General features: G+C 53.5%; 1 protein-coding gene across 2 annotated transcripts in view; it reads left to right on the forward strand.

Annotated features, from left to right (window-relative positions):
* UBASH3A (ubiquitin associated and SH3 domain containing A) overlaps nucleotides 1-14,569 on the forward strand; it is a 31,217-nt gene extending 16,648 nt beyond the window's left edge. The window contains exons 8-15 of one of the 2 annotated variants that reach the window (XM_087817940.1): nucleotides 782-881; nucleotides 3,894-4,016; nucleotides 5,311-5,403; nucleotides 8,814-8,958; nucleotides 9,605-9,711; nucleotides 10,417-10,419; nucleotides 12,267-12,373; nucleotides 14,432-14,569. In XM_087817940.1, the coding sequence (XP_087674066.1) occupies nucleotides 782-881; nucleotides 3,894-4,016; nucleotides 5,311-5,403; nucleotides 8,814-8,958; nucleotides 9,605-9,711; nucleotides 10,417-10,419; nucleotides 12,267-12,373; nucleotides 14,432-14,569 (816 nt within the window). The remainder of the gene's footprint in view (nucleotides 1-781; nucleotides 882-3,893; nucleotides 4,017-5,310; nucleotides 5,404-8,813; nucleotides 8,959-9,604; nucleotides 9,712-10,416; nucleotides 10,420-12,266; nucleotides 12,374-14,431) is intronic. The other variant, XM_016221347.2, reaches the window with a different exon arrangement.
* Nucleotides 14,570-17,954: the final 3,385 nt, after the last annotated feature.

Consider the following 17,954-nt stretch of genomic DNA (forward strand, 5'->3'; position numbering starts at 1 on the left):
ACCTGGAGCTCCTCCCTAGGAGGTGGGTGTTTACATCCAGAACCCAACAGCCGCCCGCTCCAGTAAGAGATGATCATAACACTCTCTTTGCCTTGTCCCTATGCCCAGTGTGATGGTATTAAGAGGTGAGGCCTTTGGGAGGTGCTTCCATCCTGAGGGTGGGGCCCTCATGAGTGGGATTAATGCCCTTATAAAGGAGACCCCATAGCTCCCTTGCCCCTTCCACCATATGAGCTCATAGCAAGACGTCTGCAACTGAGAAGAGGGCCCTCACCCAACCAGGCTGGCACCCTGATCTCTGGCACTTCCAGCCTCCAGAACTGGGAGAAATAAGTGTCTGTTGTTTATAAGCCACCCAGTGTGTGGAATTCTGTTAGAGCAGCCAGAATAGACTAAGACAAAGCATAAGGACTTGGAAGAGACCAAAGAACAGAGAAGCTGATGTGCTACGGTCTGGGTATTCCTGCTTCTGTTCATTTCCTTTACAATGTTAAAGTGCCAGGGAGATAAAAAGTTTCCATAAATTAACAAGAGTTCTCCCTGCAGTCCCCAGTCCTCTTCATTATAATGGTGTTGGTAAAATCGGATGGAGCTACGGAACAAGGAAGGAGGGATCCATCCTTAGGCCAGCTGTCGGATGACTAGGAGATGCTTTTTCTGAAGAAACCTAATCATGCGGTTGTTAAATTGCACATTTTAACAATGTTTGGCTGTGCTACTCAACTGGGTTTTGAACATGTCTATTGCTCACCGCAACTTTTCTTTCCTTCCTCCATCGCAGGCCACCATCACGAGGAGGAGCGTGCTGGTGGTGCGCCACGGGGAGAGAGTGGACCAGATCTTCGGGAAGTCGTGGCTGCAGCAGTGCTCCACTCCTGATGGTGGGTAAAGTCCTGGCTGCCTCTAAACACAGAAACAAGAGAAACCTAACAAATAAGACCACTTCCCGAGCGTCCGAGCTAGATTCCCCGGGACCATTCTTTAGAGCGGCTCCCTAGAGCCTGTGCATGTGGAATGGACGCGTGCTACGTCTCCTCTGTAGGGTTTCATGGAAGCATTTGGCTGTGTATGTTGTCTGCAAGTATCTTAGGTCAAATGAGCTGTGGAAGATGGAGGAATGGTTTCCATCTAAGCAGGTCCACGGGTGGGACACGTGGCCAGTCCACTTACTCCAGCAGCATGCACAGTATTTGGTTCATGAGTGCAGCACTGACTTCTGAGCAAGTCACCGTGGCCTGCGTCTCTGCCCCCTCGGCTGCTAGCACATGCCCTATCTCAGTTTTGTCGCTCTATCTCGCCCGGCTAATCTTCACCGTGGTGGTCATTTCCCTACAGTGCCTGGCTATCTTTCTCAACTGAAGGGCATATTTTTGAACATGTGTCTCACTCACCCCAACTTTACCCCTTTCAATGCCAAGACTAAGGACAGTGCTTGGAAATACAAGATACCCACAAGCCAGTCCTTGTCCTGAGGATCCACACCTGTATCAGTGCTCATCCCCTAATGGGCAGCCACAATTTCTAAGCCAAAGCTAACTGTATACTTGAAGGTATGAATGAATGAACACAGTGATAAAATCCATTCACGGTAACTGAGTTAGTCAGCCCTTTGGGACCCCTCCAGAAGCAGGCCAAGAAAGGGGGAAATGAATTGGGAAAACCATTGGCAGATGACCAGCACACATCAGAAAAATTCTGAGCAGATCACATCATGACTGAAGAGATTCCAAGAACCCAGAGAGGTAGCGCTGTGGTTGTCTCTACAAAACAAGGCCAAGTAGAGACACTAAGCGTCAGGAAAGGAACAATAGGACAATCGGTGAATGTGAGGAACAGTATTTGGTCATCTAAACAAGGGATCAAGCCACCTATTAGGAAAAATATTTGAAGGCACTGGAAATTGCCAGCTTAAAGGAAACTCCCCGTGGATCTTTTTACAGGGAAAGCGTCCCTTGATAAAGTGAATACTGACTGTCTAATTCGTCTGCATTTCGCAGGCTGCACTGTTAAGTCTACTACAAGGGAGCATTTGGGGGTGCTGCTGGCCTCTCCTAATTCCAGTTTTCCTCTTGATCTCTGCTCACTTCTGGCCCAAGCACCCACCCCTCATATGGTCCCTGAGTTCCCAGTGGTGCTGGCCCAGGGCACCCCCTGTTCTGCAGATTCTGCTCCCGTCAGAACCTAACCTTCCCTGTAGCCTGGTTTTCTGAGCTCTGCTCTCTGCCTGGCACAGTGACCACGGTGTCACTGAAGGCAAAAAGCCTAAATGGAGCAGGTTGCCATCTTTTGAATCACAGATGCCTTTGAGAATACCATGCAACAGATGGACCTTCTCTTTGAAAAAAATACAGATAGCCCCTCCCCCAGCGAACACGCCCAGGCCTTTGGCATTAATAATAAAGACCTATAGGAGCGGGCGGTCCTTACCCAAGAACCAACAAGGTGGTGGAAGCGGAGTAGAAGCAGCAGTTCACCTGCCCCAGAGCAGATCTTGATCCGCGGCTTGACGTGTCCTGCGAGCAGCTGGTGCAGCTGTGTGGCGCCCGGCGGTGGCCGAGCCCAGGCCTGCGAGGAAGCAGCACTCGCTGCTGAAGCACTTGCACGAGGCCAGGAGGAGGCCCCAGCCATGGAGAAGCCCGGGTGGTGAGGGCGCACTCGCACCTGGGCACAGGATCATCCTGCCGAGCTGCTGGGCAGCATGGTCGGCGTGTGCAATGGCGGGTCCCTCAGCCGGGAGGGACTCACGCCTGAGATGACTGGCCTCTACCTGGCGACTTCTCCATTAGCTTCAGGCCGGGAAGCGTGGCCGGCCAGCATCGGGGCCATTCACTCCTCCCGCTTCATCACGCTCAGGAAGCCAATAAACACACAGGCTTCCCTGAAAATAATAACAATAAAGACCTTTAAAGTCGATGGTTCAGACGACATCTCTGCCAATGGAATTCCCAGGGAGGGAGCTTTCAGAAAAATCATGCGTGGAAACTAAAATCATGGCACGCAGACTAGCTGCTGCCTCCCCCTGGGTGGTGAAGGGCCCGGAGACTGCGAGGGGCTGGGAGGGGCATGCAGGACCTGCCGTGTGGTTTCACGGGTCGCAGGAGAGGCAGTGGGGCTGCTAGAACCTGTCATAGCGGGAGGTTTGGGGGTGGCTTGGGAGGAGCTGAGGTCTTGGCGTGGAGGGGTGTCCTCTGCAGGGTAATGGATAGTTTGACAATAAGCTCAGACCTGCCACTCATTGACCTCTTCCTGGCGTGAGGTTCTGGGCATTATCTCAATGATCCATTGCAACAGTTCCCTTTAACTGATAGAGGAGATTAATCTTCTGCTTTTAATCACACAACCAGCAACTGGTGGTGCCAAGATTTGCCCCAGACTGTCAGATTAAAGCTTGGGGTCAAACTCAAGGTGACCCTGGCGCTCTGCAGCCTCTGGATCAGGAGGTGGGGGGTCCAGCTCTGCTGACTAATGCACAATGCAGGGGCATCTCCGGCCATATGGATTCTGTCCCCATAGGCAATATGACATACTTAGGCTATGGCAATGGGTCAGATTTCACCTAATTAATTAATGCCAACTTGAGATTCTTATCAAGTTAAGCGTGGTCAGTCGTAGAGACACTTGCATGAGTGAATCTTCGGGAGGGGTCAGGAGAGGTCAGAGAGGGTCTCGGGATTCCTGGGGCTGAAACCTGAGTTTCTGTATTTGAGGAAATGTGTGGGCAGTAAAGCAGTATTTTCTCCTCGAATCAAATCCACGTCACAGAACACATTCGAGGCCAAACACAGTGATGGCAGTTCAAATGCTAACCATGCTTCTAACACGGGTCTCAGTCCTTGGAGTGCTGTGGCACTAACTCGAGGGAATTAAATGTCTGGTGCGCGTTTATGCTTTAGGGAGATACTACCGGCCAGACCTGAACTTCCCGTGCAGCCTGCCCCGACGGAGCAACGGCATCAAAGGCTTTGAAAACGACCCACCATTATCGTCCTGTGGAATTTTCCAGTCCAGAACGGCAGGTATGTTGGAGGGGGGTGTCATTCTATTAGGAATAGTAACAATAATCTCATGGCAATGATTGTCGCTAATGAGGGTTGAGCCCTTGCTACATGCCCTTGGAGATCAGTGTTAGCATTATCTCCACTCTGCTGATGAGGAAGCTGGGGCACAGAGAGGTTAAGTCAGTCACCCAAGGTCACACAGCTAGTAAGTGGAAGCTCAGAGATTTGACCCAGGGTTGTTTCTTCTGAGGCACTGAGGGAAGGATCTGCCCCAGGCCCCACTCCTTGGCTTATAGACGGTCATCTTCTCCCTGTGTCTTCATGTCATCTCCCTATGCTTGTCTGTCTCTGTGTCCAATTTCCCCCTTTTTATAAGGACAGCAATCAGATTGGCTTGGAGCCGCCCTCATCTTAACTTGATCACCTCTGTAAAGACCCCATTCCCAAAGAAAGTCACATTCTGAGGCACTGGGGGTTAGGACACCAACGTGAATTTCAGGGGACGCAATCCAGGCTATGACAGCATCCACTGAAACCTCCTGACCTTGTATGGTAGTTCTCCTGAAGAAATCCCCTTCTTTACCACAGCTGAGGGCCTCTGATGTTGCAGGAGAAAGTGTGGTTCACAGGCTTGTGCTTCCAGGAGCTTCAGGTTTCCATCACTTCAGAGCAAACTACTAAGAACTTAACGCAGCATCCACTTGGTGGCTCATCTTTCTGTAGATCGGACATGCAGACACTGTGTGGCTGGGTTCTCTGCTCAGGGCCTCGAGGCCTGAAATCAAGGTGTTGCTGGGCTGAGTTCCCATCTGGAGGCTCTTGGAAACCATTTCAGTCTCATCAGGTTGTGGGAGAAGTCAGTTCCTTGTGGTTGTAGGACTGAAGTCCTCACTCCCTTGCCACTGTCAGCACTGGCCCACACTCAGTTCTGAGAGACCACCCACATTTCTTGCCACATGGCCCCTCCATTTGGAAGCCAGCAAAGAGTCTCTTACATGTTTAATCCCTCTGCCTTTGCATTTCTCTGACTTCTGTGACAGCCAGAGAAAATCTCTGCTTTGAATGGGCTCACCTGAATGGCTCAGGCCACCTGTGGTGGTCTCCTTTCTCCCATAGAACATAACATAGTCACAAGAGTGCCTTCTCACTCTGTTCTCAGGCTCCACTTACTCCATGGGGCAGGTACAGCAGGGAGTGGAAATCTGGAAGCCACTTAAGGTCCCACCCACCTCAGGTGGTGAGCCTCCCATCGGAGCTGCCCCCACGGGAGGCTATAATCCTACAGAGGCATTTTCCACCTGCTTTTTTCCAGGAGAAGCACTACTGGACAGTGGCATCCAAATCACCTCCGTCTTCACCTCCCCAGCCCTCCGCTGTGTGCAGACAGCCAAACACATCCTGGAAGGTGGGTGAAAGCTCAGTGAGCTGCTCAGGTTGCCTCGACCTCATGGTTCTTCTCCAAGGGGCGAGGGAAGTGAGTGGAGGTGAGAACTGGGTGAGTGGCAATGAATGGCCATGTGAGTTATGGACAATTACGGATGAGCCCTCTCAGCACTGTTAGCAGGCACTGAGCCCCTCAGCATTTCTGGAATTGCCGGGACTGTAACTGAGCCCTGGGGCCTGTCATTGCACTGTCCACCTTGGGTGGCTTCTGCTATGTGTTTTGTTTGTTTGTTTTAAAACAAACTTCTGGGGAGGGGCTTTCAGAAAGCCGGAGAGCTAGGAGCTGCTGTGGTCCTTCCAAGTCCAAAATGCATGACTCCCAGGCAAGGGGCCCGGCTGCTGGGAGCTGTCCATCACCATCGAAGGCTGATGCGTGTCACGAAGCCACTGGCCCAGCTCCTGGGGCCTCCACCTGCAGGAGGAAGGAAGGCCCTGGTTCTGGGAGCCTCAGTCCTGCTCCTCCCTCTGGACCCTCCCTGCCTTCCTGTGTCGGGGAGAGGGCCGTGGGGTAGTTCGCCACGCAGGAGCACGGCCGGCCCTCCACAGCGGCAGGACAGAGGGAGGGCACATGGACACAGAGGCAGCAGATGGGCAAATGTGGAGGGGGCTTGCTTCTGCCTTCTCAGGGACACAAGGGGTTAGGTCCTGCGGGACCTGCACAGGCACCTGGCAGACCCACTCCTCCCCTGTGTTCTCATCAACTTGCTGTTTCATAACCCCGTCTGCAATTTTGTGAGCGATTAAGATCCATTGAGCACCCATGGTCCACCTCCCACACATTTAGAACCCGGGGACAGTATCTGTGTCTCTTCAGCCTTGCAGCCATCTCTAGCTTGTCATTTCTCACTTGAACATGACAGCACCCCCCCAGCGCCCTTTCAGCGCGCTAAGACTTAGCCGTGTGGGTTCGTGTCACCCGGTGGTGGAGGTCCCATGTTAACCGCGTTGCTCCTCTGCTCCGCTGGGCTCGCAACTGACCGGGCCTGACGCAGGTTAGACAACCTTGTCGGCTTTCCAGAAAAACCAGGCAAGGGCCCGATAATCCCCAAATCTGTGCATTCTAATGGCATGTGGGAAGACGTGGCCTGGCTCTCACGTTAAAACAAGGCTTCCTAACACAACTCATCCCCTCCCCACCTATACAAACACAAACTCACACACACTCACTCACTCCACTTACACACTGACATCTCACTAATGCACACACTCACCCGAGTGAGAATATCGCTCAGCTTCAGAGTCACACACTAGTGTTGGGGGGGGGGGGGCAGAGACTGACAGAAGGAGACTTTTTCAGAGCAGTGATCTTCCCCCCACCCAGAAAACATGGTCCCATGATGTCAGGCTCCCTATTTTTGTGTCAGATCCAATTTCCCCACCCCCCTCATGGGCTCAGGAAGGAAGAAGAAGTGAGAAATGGTCCCTCCGGTGCTGCTTTTGCCGGAGGACAGTGGGACGGCAGAAATGGCCACATGAAGGCAGGGGGTTCCCCTAATAGCTGGGTAAGCCCTTCTCGGCTGTATTTGTTCTAAGCTTTCAATTTGAGGATTACTCTTAATAAATATGATGAAATAAAGCAAAATAGATATGAAATAATTCTCTTCCTGGACTGCTTAGGATTAATGTATTCCTAATTAGTCCGACAACTATAGTAATCAGATGGAACGCCTGATTTGTATAGGTGGGAGGGATGAGTTGTGTTAGGGAGCCTTGGGAACAAATTTTACCCTGCACACACACGGTGAAAGGTGGCACTGGCCCCTGAGGTTCCCATCTCTCCCCGCCTTTCATTCCTGCCGTTTAAGGAGCTTACTTTGTTCTAAGCCACCCAAGAGGCTGCCACTTTCCCACTAACCTTCAACATCACTCATTTCCACGTTCGGCTGGTGGCCCGTAACAAGCGGGGGTGGGACAGCGCTGGTCGCCAGGCCGGCCCTTGAACTTCGGGCCGACAGTTTCCTCTTGAGCAGTAGACCTCTTCTCCAGTAAAGATCTCAGTCTCCGCTTCCCTACCCAGCCTCTCTCACCATGGAGCTGACACATGCGTAAGAAGAGATGGGATGTTCTTTTGACCTTAGTCTCGCTAATGAGAGAGGGGGAGCTTCAAAACATTTTCCACAACTGTACCCCTCTTCTGTCATGACTCGTGGGTCTTCGTCATTAACATGTCTGTTCCAGCTTTTGTGAATATTTTCGTATTATTTGGGTCTCTTGCATCTAAAAGTGTTTTCTGACAAGGATAATGTCGGTGTCTTTGGCATGACCCCGCATTGACTTTTACTCCCTATGTGGATTAGCATCATCACCATCATTAACCGGCCTGCTTAAGGGCACAGATTGACACGTCCGATGCTAATTCAGAAAAGCAAGGGCACCGAGCCTTCTTCAGAGGTCTTCAGACATGACCAACCCGGTTTTCAGACTGACATGAGACACTAACACGCTACACTGTATTTCCATCCCGTGTTCGTGACCATCCAGATGGACCGTTTCCCAGTGTGACCACAGAGCAGTGGCCTGCAAGACATCCTGGAAAGGGAGAGTGGCCAGTTCCATTTGGCAAACTCTCCCAACTGTTCCTTGTGTGACCTGTTCACAGTGGATGGGAGCCCCTCACAGGCTGGGGGAGAGCTCAGGAGCCCCGTCAGCCTGGCTTCACTCTTTTCTAAACGTGCTTGTCAGGGAACCCATTTTATGGGCCTGGGACGCATTTGGGGACTGCTTTTATTGCCAGCATTTGAGTTTAATGTAGTTTTGTTCCATTTCAAATAAAAAACATGAAGGTCTATTTTTCTTCCACTGAAAAAGAGATGGTCTAACCTTCTAGGTCTTTTGGTCGAGGTATGAAACGCTTGGGGAGGGTGAGTGGGGAGGAGTCAGAACATCCCAGAAGGCGGCTCCCTTCCACCCACCAGCTTCTGCTCAGCCCGGTGTGTTTGTCAGACTGACACTGCCGTGTGACTAACACCCTCCGGGATTAGCTCCATATTTTCCGTGGATCATTGGACTGGCTGGGTCCTTGTCGGTGCTCTCTCGTTCTTGACCCACGGCGAGACCCGCTGCTGGTCTGGCTGTGAGTTGACAGGGTGACCAGGGCGAGCGCCAGGCTGGGCCTGCTGCTGGCGGTGCAGGGAGACTGGCAGGTTGTCCTTTCCCGGTGAACAGGTGGTCATCTCTCCTCCGATACCTTCCACCTACCTCACGGTTTTTGTCTCAGAAATAGCACAGCCGTGGGTGACCACAAACAATATTGGCCACACACACAAAAAATCACATTTTTGAAAGGTATTATTGAGACCTCAGAAGAGACTTATTTACATAAAACCAAAATGCACACTGAAAATGATAACCAGGTGTATCTGTCAAATGCAGAGCTGAAGCTGGAGAGGAAAATGAAGATAAGAGTGGAGCCCGGACTCTTTGAATGGACAAAGTGGGAGACCGGCAAGACCACCCCCACCCTCATGAGCCTGGAGGAGCTGAAAGAGGCTAACTTCAACGTCAGCACTGAGTACAGGTAGGCCGTCCCCGCGCCGGTCAGGGACGGCAAGAGGGGCCACTGCGACGGGCTCGCGCAGGGAGGGAGGCTGGGCTCAGCTCAGCGTGGGGACCTGTAGCTGAGGAGCAGGGTGAGGGGTTGGTGGTTGGACAAAAAATCTAAGAGGGCAACGTAATTCTTGCTAAACTGGCCTAACAGGATTCTTGCTAGAGGGGCACCCGGTGATTAGACCAGGGGTGGAAGGCGGCGGGGTCCGCTCAGGTATCAGGAGGCATCCATCTGATAGCCCATCTCCAGCGTGGGGAACTCTTGCTAACCTGACTTAGCAGGATTCTTGCTAAAATAGGCTGTAAAGGACAATCACTAAAGCCCAAAGCCCGGGCCTACTGAGCAAAGGGCTCAGAGCTTGGTCGAAGGGAGCGTCGCTGTCCTTCTGGGCCAGGGGCTGCCTCTTGGTCATCACACTCCCTACGCTGTGCTGGGTGGGAACGCGCCCCGGACGCCAGCCCTCGCCAGCTCTGAGCACGAAACGGAGCCTGGCCGCTGCCCACGCGAGCCCTGCCTTGAGCAGAGCCGCCCCGGGGACTCTCCTTCTCCAGGGGACCGCAGCACGAGTCCCCACCAAGCAGGCCAGGGGGTAGCTGCTCCCGCTCTCGCCCCTTAGGCCCGCGTTCCCCTTCGCCTGCCTCCTGCCGGCTGAGAGCTACGATGAATACGTGAACCGGTGCGCGGTGAGCATGGAGCGGATCGTCAGCAGCTGCTCGCAGGACGGTGAGTGCCCCTGCCGGGCCCCAGCGGAGCCGCCCGCGGGGGTTGGGGGGCCTTACCACTGGGATGAAACTGGACCATTTTCCCGAACCTGATAACTCCCCCACCTCCTCCTGCCCACTGCCCAGCAGCACAGTGGTACATCGCTGCCTCCGCTCGCTGGAACCCGGCACGTAGACACTCCCCCACCACTCAGGCCCTGGGACCCCCACCCTAGGACTGAGAGTCCATGGGACCCAGGACAGTAGGGTCCACACAAGCCACCTGTGCCAGATTCTTGGGAATCAAAGACACTAGGAACGGGAGAACCAAATGTCAGGACATGTTTGAATGACAATGGGAAAAACGTCTGTATACGCAGATCGTCGAGACCATCAGAGGAATTGGAATATGGAATTGCAATATGGAAATATTAAAGAAAGTCTGCCGGTGCTGTGGGGTGTGATCATAGCAGGATGGCTGTGTACGAATGTGAAGCCCTTGCCGTTTGGAGGCGCGCACTGAGGCGCACTCTGTGGGACGGCCCGATGTTTGCGATGTTCTCTAAAATAACGGGGGGTAGAGAACGGGTGATGCAAGTGGGCCAAATGTGACCACTATTGGAGCTCCATGGAAGGGATGTGGGGTTTTGCCAGGCCCTCCTTTCGTGTTTGGAAATGTCCACAGTAGAAGTTAGAAGCCAATTTTATAAAAATGTAAGCCAGCCAGCGGGTATTAAACAAACAAAACATCACGGGGAGTCTAAGCGAAGACACGTTCTATTCTCGAGGAATCTGAATATTGCTGAGGAAAGGGGCGCGGACATCTGGAATATTAGGAATATTAATAACATGAGAAGAGTCTCAGAATAAGTAGCAGACCACCTGGCCCACTCCCCCACCTGTGTCCTTTCCGGCCCTGCCCCTCGCCCCGTCCCGGAGATGCTCGGGGGATGAAGAAATCTGCTGACAAGAAACATGGGGAGGAGCTGAGAGCCTGGCCCCTCCCAGAGAGTCCCCAGCACACCTGGGGTCCGCGCACCGAGACACCCTCCAGGAAGAGACCCCAGACCTTGCCGAATGCAGCACCCAGCACGCCCGGCCCTGAGGATGGTTTCATGGCCTGTTTTGACTGATCTGAACCCGGGGGACACACTTTTGGAAAGCACAGCATCGTGACATTTGATTAATTACCGAACACCTGTTGTTACAGTTATTGCCACAGGACATCAGAGGAAGGAAAGTGACTTTAGAGCCTCTCACCGAGCTTTTGGGGCACCACCCCAGCCGCCCCCTCTGGCTGTCCCATTTCAAGCCTCCACCACCAGCTGAACGTCAGTGTCCGGGGATGATCCTTCCTTCGAGGACCCCTGCGGTCCTTCGGGAACTCAGATGCAGAACCATTGCTCTGTCCCCTCCGGTGTCCACTGAGCACCCTGTGTGTGCTGCCCACAGCTCATCCACCCGAGCTTGCGGCCAGTGGCCGCGGCCCTGAGGATGCAGCACTGACTGGTAGGAGGGCTGGGGGGCAAATGTGCCCCAGAAGGAGGAGCCCAGGAGCAAGGCGGAGGGCCGGGGGTGTGGGAAGCTGCGGACCGAGCAACCAGGGGTCCAGCTGGGCAGGCGGGTAAAAGCTGATACCGAGCGATCCCCTGGCACAGTGGGCCCTTCACAGGCGTTACCAGTTAACGCCTCGCCTTCCTGCGGTGTCTGAAATACCGCCTCCGTTTATAGCACGTGGCTTTGAAGCTCAGAGGGGCTGTCAGCCTTGGCTGCCCAAGTGACCCTGCTGGAGGGAGAGCACAGGCCAGGAGTCAACCCTGTGCCTCTTCCTCCCAGAACAGCATCCTGACAACCAACCAGGAGTGAGGAGGCCAAAGATATGAGTGTGAAATGAATAGGAAATGTCACAGGAAAAGTAGATCGGAGCTTCAGTCTGGGGGTCACATTGGAGAATTTACAGTCACATTAGAGGTCACCTGAACGGAAGGCTGGGTGTCAGTCAGCCTGGCCTTCAAAGGAAGCGCTCGGTCTGATTTCTTCCTCTAGGTGGAGCCGTGAGTGCGGCCCAGACACCCCCCTGGCCTCCCCTCCACCCCTGGGGCAAGGCTGCCCAGCTCTGCTTTGTCTTGGCGTTGGCTCCCACGCCCTGTCACCCGAGGGAGACTCGCTCAGCCAGTGGACTCTGGATGTCTTTATCCAAAGTGAGTCATCAGCAAGCTCGTTGTGATCAACTGCTGATAATTCTCGAGCTAATCGGATCAGGTCTGGGCGGCAGCCACCGAGACATCCCAGGAGAGGTGGTGGCTCAGATCAAGCCGAGGTCCCATCCCTGAAGCTGCCACCGCAGACCCTGCCTGAGGATGTGATACGCTGTGAAGAACCAGCCAGGTGCAATGAGAGGCAGGGCCATGGGCATTGCTGAGCAGGGACCAGCCACGCCTGTTCTACCCTGGCACCTCCGGAGGCCTGGGGGCACCATGAGGTGGCTCCATCCCAAGAAGTTTGGGGACCCCCCAGTCTAATAAAAGGTGCTCTCCTTGCCTGCTTGGACCTCGAGCTGTTCTTTATTCCACACAGGCGTCATCCTGATCGTGGCCCACGGCTCGGCACTGGACTCCTGCACCCGCCCGCTCCTCCGGCTGCCGCCCCGGGACTGCGCGGACTTCGCCCAGCTGGTGAGAAAGGTACGTGCCCACGCTTCCCGTTGGGCCGCAGAGCCAGGCAGCCCAAGGACGCAGGGACATCACGCTCCCTTCTCAGAATGAAAACGAGTGTCCTGACGGCCCAGGGCAACAAAAACCCAACTGTGCCCTGAGAATGTGCCCATCGCTCTTATGCACAGGGCAGTCTTGGGCAGGGGGCTGGTGGGAGAGGTTCGGCATCTTGATCACCAGTGTGGCAACTTTGGCCATTTGCTGCCAAGATGATAGGAGAAAAAAATGACACAGGACTTTTTAAAGGTCAGTCGTGCAATAATTCCTTGGAACTCCAGTAGTTGAGCAGATGGTCCAGTGAGGAGTAAGCGGTTTGGATTTTTAAAAAAAACAAAAAGGACAACAGCTGGGCTGGCTTGCTCTAGGGACCCCGGGGGACAGAAAGGAGCCCCCACCCCGTCTTGCCTTGGGAGCCATCCAGCCATGGGACACACAAGAGCTTGTTGTATGTGGCAGAGTGCTCAGGGCTGGGCTGGGCTGTATAAACAATTACAGAAAAAAACAGCAGGTGACAGTCACGTCGAGAAGGATCATGGGTGCTTGGACGAACTTGTGGAACGTTACCAACAAAGCACAGGTTGCTCTTATCTAGTTAGAGAGAGGACTTGAGGCGGGCAGACTTGAAACTGAGACCCACCCCCTGCCCCTGTCCTGAAAATCTACACAGGGTTGTACAGATTTTTCTAGGGATTCCCCTGGTCAGCCATCGTGCCACCTACTCCCTAGGTGTTGTTCTTGCTCCTGCAATCGTCACTGTCTCCCTCCCCCCGCGTGCTCCTGTGCTGCCCCCTGGTTTGCTGCACCCCTTCCCACAGCCCTGGGCTCTCCTGGGGTCCCTGTCTCCACACCGACTGCAGCGCTGCACACACCAGGCACTGACTGAGAATGACATGTGGACCCTGTCCCCAAAACCCACTTGTTCTAGTGACCAAATTCCCACCCACACCCGAACCCTTGGCCTCCCTTCTCGAGATGCCAGCCTTGAATTTCCAAACTCCTGAAACTTTCTTAGGCTGATGATTCAGTGTCCATCCCCCACCCCCGGCCCGAAATAAGCTGCACTTGCCCGCACATGTCAGGAATTCATCAAGGGGCTCTGCCCAACCCTGGGCCTTCGGGGCGGGGCAGCGGGAAACAGCCCTTCACCACCCTCCCCTGGGCCCCCCACCACAGCCTCCCCCCCAGTCTCTGAGCAGAAGGAGGGGGTCATCCCTGAATCAACACTGGCCTTCACTTGGATTCCCCCCTACGTGGTGGAAAGTTGGCAACTTTTTTCTGACATTAAAAAGGAAGCGCCCAGCCGGGGTGGCTCAGTGGTTGAGCGTCAACCTAGGATCCCGGAGATCACAGTTCCATTCCGGTCGGGGCACAGGCCCGGGTGGCGGGCTCGATCCCCAGCAGGGGGCGTGCAGGAGGCGGCCGATCAATCACTCTCATCATTGATGTTTCTCTCTCCCTCCCTCTCCCTTCCTCTTTCTGAAACCAATAAAAATTTAAAATAAAAATATTAAAAAAAGAGAGAGGAAGAAAAGGGAAGCAAAACATATAAACCGAGGCCCTGGCAATGAAGATCTGCTCCAACACATTCATTTCACAGATGAGGAATTGTCTCAACTTCCACTTTGCTAATTTTTCCTGGGGTCTGAGAACTCGACACCTGGACCTTTCTTGTGATGTTAAATTTGAGAACCTAAGCCAGCCTTCGAACGGTGGACAGGGTCCTCCGCCTTGGCGCTGTGGACACGTGAGCGGGATAGCTCTTTGTTTGGGGGTGTCCTGTGCATTGTGGGATGGTAGCAGCACCCCCTGACCTCCACCCACTGGACAGCACCCCCAGTGTGACAGACGGGAGCAGGCGCTTCCCACTGTCTAGGGGGCCGCTCCCCCCCCACCCCCCCGAGAACTGCTGTGTTAGGTGTCAAGGAGACAATGCCGGGCTGGGCACATCGCGCCAGCCTCCAAGGTGTATGAGTCAGTTGGCTTTTAACCTGGTGTAAAATATTAATAAGCGATTTAACTCTGTTCTAGATCCCTTCTCTGGGAATGTGCTTCTGCGAGGAAAATAAAGAGGAAGGAAAGTGGGAGTTGGTGGCCCCTCCAGTGAAGACGCTGACCCACGGCTCCAATTCTGCATTTAACTGGAAGAACTGGATCTTGGGCAACTGAGAGTCACCGTGACGTTTGCACAGCTGCACAAGGGACAGGCGAGGCTGGCACAGAGGCTGTTAGATGCTGTGGCGTGAAGGGATCCTAGTCTCTCTCGCCTAGTGAGATCTGTAGGAGCACAAGACGCACTTTTAGGCTCCGGGAAGCCTGCTGTCTCGTTCACGTTCATTACCGCCTGTGGATCTGTGACCCTGCAGACCAGCAGGCTCAGCTTCGGGCCGCCTTGTAACAGGTGTCTGCCATGTGGCTTGCATGGAAATGAGAGCTGTGACTCTAATTTCCAAGAGTTAAAGACTCACCACACACACACCCCCCAAAAGGGGATGTCCACTTTATTTTATATGTTCCTATTTACCAAGTTCCCAACTGTTTTTCCCTTTTCTATTTCGATCAGTCTTTGGCTGTGCCCACACAGGCAGAAAGAGGTAGAATATTCAATAAAATGAGAGGCCATCCGCCAGACCACAACCAGGAAACTGCTGCTTGATGGCCACACCCTGGGTATTAGTTTCCTGTTGCTGCTGTAACAAGTCCCCACCACAGAGTGGTAAAGACAACACACATTTTAAAACACACACACGATTTATTCTGCTGCAGTTCTGGAGGCCACAAGTTCTAAAGCAGGTCAATAGGCTGCATTCCTTCTCGAGGCACTGGGGAGGATTCATTTCATTGTCTTTTCCAGCTTTTAGAGGTGCCCCCCCACCCCTTGCTCCATGCACCTTCCTCAGTGGCGTCACACCTTCAACTCTCTCTCGTCCCTCTGCTCCACCGTGGGGCGTCCTGCTGCCGACCCTCCTGTCTCCCTTTTCTGAGGTCTATTGTGATGACGACATTGGGTTCACTGGATAATCCAGGATAATCTACCATCTCAAGACCCTAGCTTAACCCCAGATGCAAAGGCCCCTTTGCCCTGAAAGGCAACAATGCACGGGCCTGGGGATCAGGATGTGGACGTCTTTGGGGGCCACTCTTGAGCACACCACACCCCAGCACATCGGGGCTGTTATTACAGGGGCCCAGGTATGAGGATTTGAGACCCCCTTCTTGGTGGTCATTCTCAGCTTCTCCTTTCTCTCTCTTGATCAAGTGGAGAGGGGAGGTGGGCTTTGAAAATGGGAGGAGTGGGTCCTGTCCTGACTAACACGTAAGACAGACCAGACGGGGCCCCACCAGCACAGTGAATCTACCCAGAGGGTGTGAGGAAAATGGTGCCTCTGACTTGGAGAAGTTGGTCCCTGTGGTTGATGGGGGTCTTGACAGTAGTGTCCTCTCTCCCCTGCCCTGCTGAAGAAAAAGGTTGTCCGAGTGCTCGGGGATAGGGCACGGTCATCATAGTCGCCCTCAAACCTCCACTTGCCCTCCTGGACCCCCCGTATCAGACCAACCTCACTAACCATCATGATGAATACAAACTCTGCAAGTCAAGCTAATGGAATTTGGGTTGTCCACAGATGTCTGGGTTCACCCTCTCGGGGGGGGGGGGGCACTTCTGGGTCTCATGCCCCTAGGTAATGAGAGGGCAGATCACATGAGTAAGCTGAACTAGGCACAGATTTAGTGTTTGGAGTGGTAGAATAGATGTACATGGTTGGCAGTGACTCCTGTGCACAGCTCCCTTATCGCTAGCTGTTCTGGAACAGCTTCCAGAAATATCCCTGCCACCCATTTTGATAATTTCCCCACAATTATGACGTACAGATGGGGGTCAAAGGTCAAACCTCAATCTGAACTTATCCCGCAGATCCAGCCTGAATATGTGAAAGTGAGAAGAAATGAGGCTGGGCTTGCACACAGCCTGGCGGTGCTCATCTGCAGGAAAGGATGCCAGGCCTCAGCCGGGCGTGGTTGTGGGGTCATTGCTCTCTGACACCCCATCACACAGAACAGCTCAGGTACCACTGAAAACCAGGGCAAAATAACCTGGTAACTTTCAGTTCAAAGAACTTGAAGCACAGGTGATTTCATCAACAAAGGAGAATAAAAAATTTATTTGCAATTGAAACCATTTTCACAAACAACTAAGTTAAGAAAGATCAGTAACTGGTTAGTGTCAACCCCCGAGCCACAGGCATTTGTGTGACAGTCCCCATTCTCTGGGCCCCTTCTTAGTCTGGAGGATCGGACTGTCTAGGTTCATCTTCTTCAAAACCCGGATTTCCTGGGAAGGAAAGGGAAACGTAAGTGTTTGACACTCACTTTTTTCTTTTAAAATTCATTTGCTGAGTTGGCATTCTGGACTGGATAATTCTCTGTGTGGGGCTGTCCTGTGCAACGTAGAGCATTTAGTAGCATCCCTGGCCTCCACCCCAGAAGATGCCCGCCACCCTGCCCCACCCTCCAAGTTTTCAGACATTGCTAAATGTCCCCGGAAGCCAAACCCACTGAGCTATGGCAATGCCCCTTCTGCCCAGGCTATTTCAGGAAACTAAAGTCTCAGATGCCAGCTGGATCCTGATGTCAAGGCCCAATCTCTCCCAGCCTGGTTCTCGGACTTCTCATCCCGAGACTTGCTCATGCTGACCCCTCCTTCTGCTCCCCCCACCATAGGTTCTGGGTGGGGAAAGCCTTACATCAGAGTGGAGCCCCTGCCTCCGGCCTCTGGCTTGGCCCCAGGGCACCCATCCCCCACCTGCCCCAGAGGAGCTCCCTAATTAGAGGCGCCCTCCCCACTGTGCTGTGGATCTGGTACAAACACCAGCCACCTCAAGCTCTCAAGGAAAGGCTATTAGAAGGGACCCTGCCTGCTCCCCACCCAGGCTCTGCTGTCTGTCTGGCCACCTCCAGCCCTCTCAACTCACCTGGAGGTGCCCCCCTCTCAGAAATACTTCTTAATACTGCTCCAGGTGAGTCACGTACCTGTCCTGTACCCACCAGTCACACAACGGTCACACAATAGCCATACAGCAGCCATGCAGCGGTCACACGGCTGTCACACTGAAGACACAGGCAGTCAAGTCACTGATACCCTCTGAGCTTTCTGTCCATCCACAGGGCTCAGCAAGCATGGCATCTCCAGGTGGAGATGCTCAGCACCCACCCAGAGCCCTCTCGTGTGAACACATCTGTGTGGTTAGACGCTGTGTGGACCTGGGCCCGCTCCACCCTCACGGAATCCCACGGGCACCGTGCCTCTGAGGGGTCATTCTCCTCTGCATTATGCAAATGAGGGACGTAGGAAGGATAGGACAAGCGGTCACAGCCACTAGCTGGGGAGGCCAGGAGTCCGGGTCCGGCTCTCAGCCACAAGGCCACAATCCTTTGATGTGTTACCACAGTATTTGGGATTGTATTGCTCACAAAGGTCCAAATCTGTGTGTGTTTAAAGCATTTAGATAGAAAACAGCTTTATGCCATTTAAGTATTTCAGATATTATTTTCAAAA

Source organism: Miniopterus natalensis, chromosome 6 (assembly GCF_054644295.1).
Source record: "Miniopterus natalensis isolate mMinNat1 chromosome 6, mMinNat1.hap1, whole genome shotgun sequence".
Lineage (NCBI taxonomy): Eukaryota > Metazoa > Chordata > Mammalia > Chiroptera > Miniopteridae > Miniopterus > Miniopterus natalensis.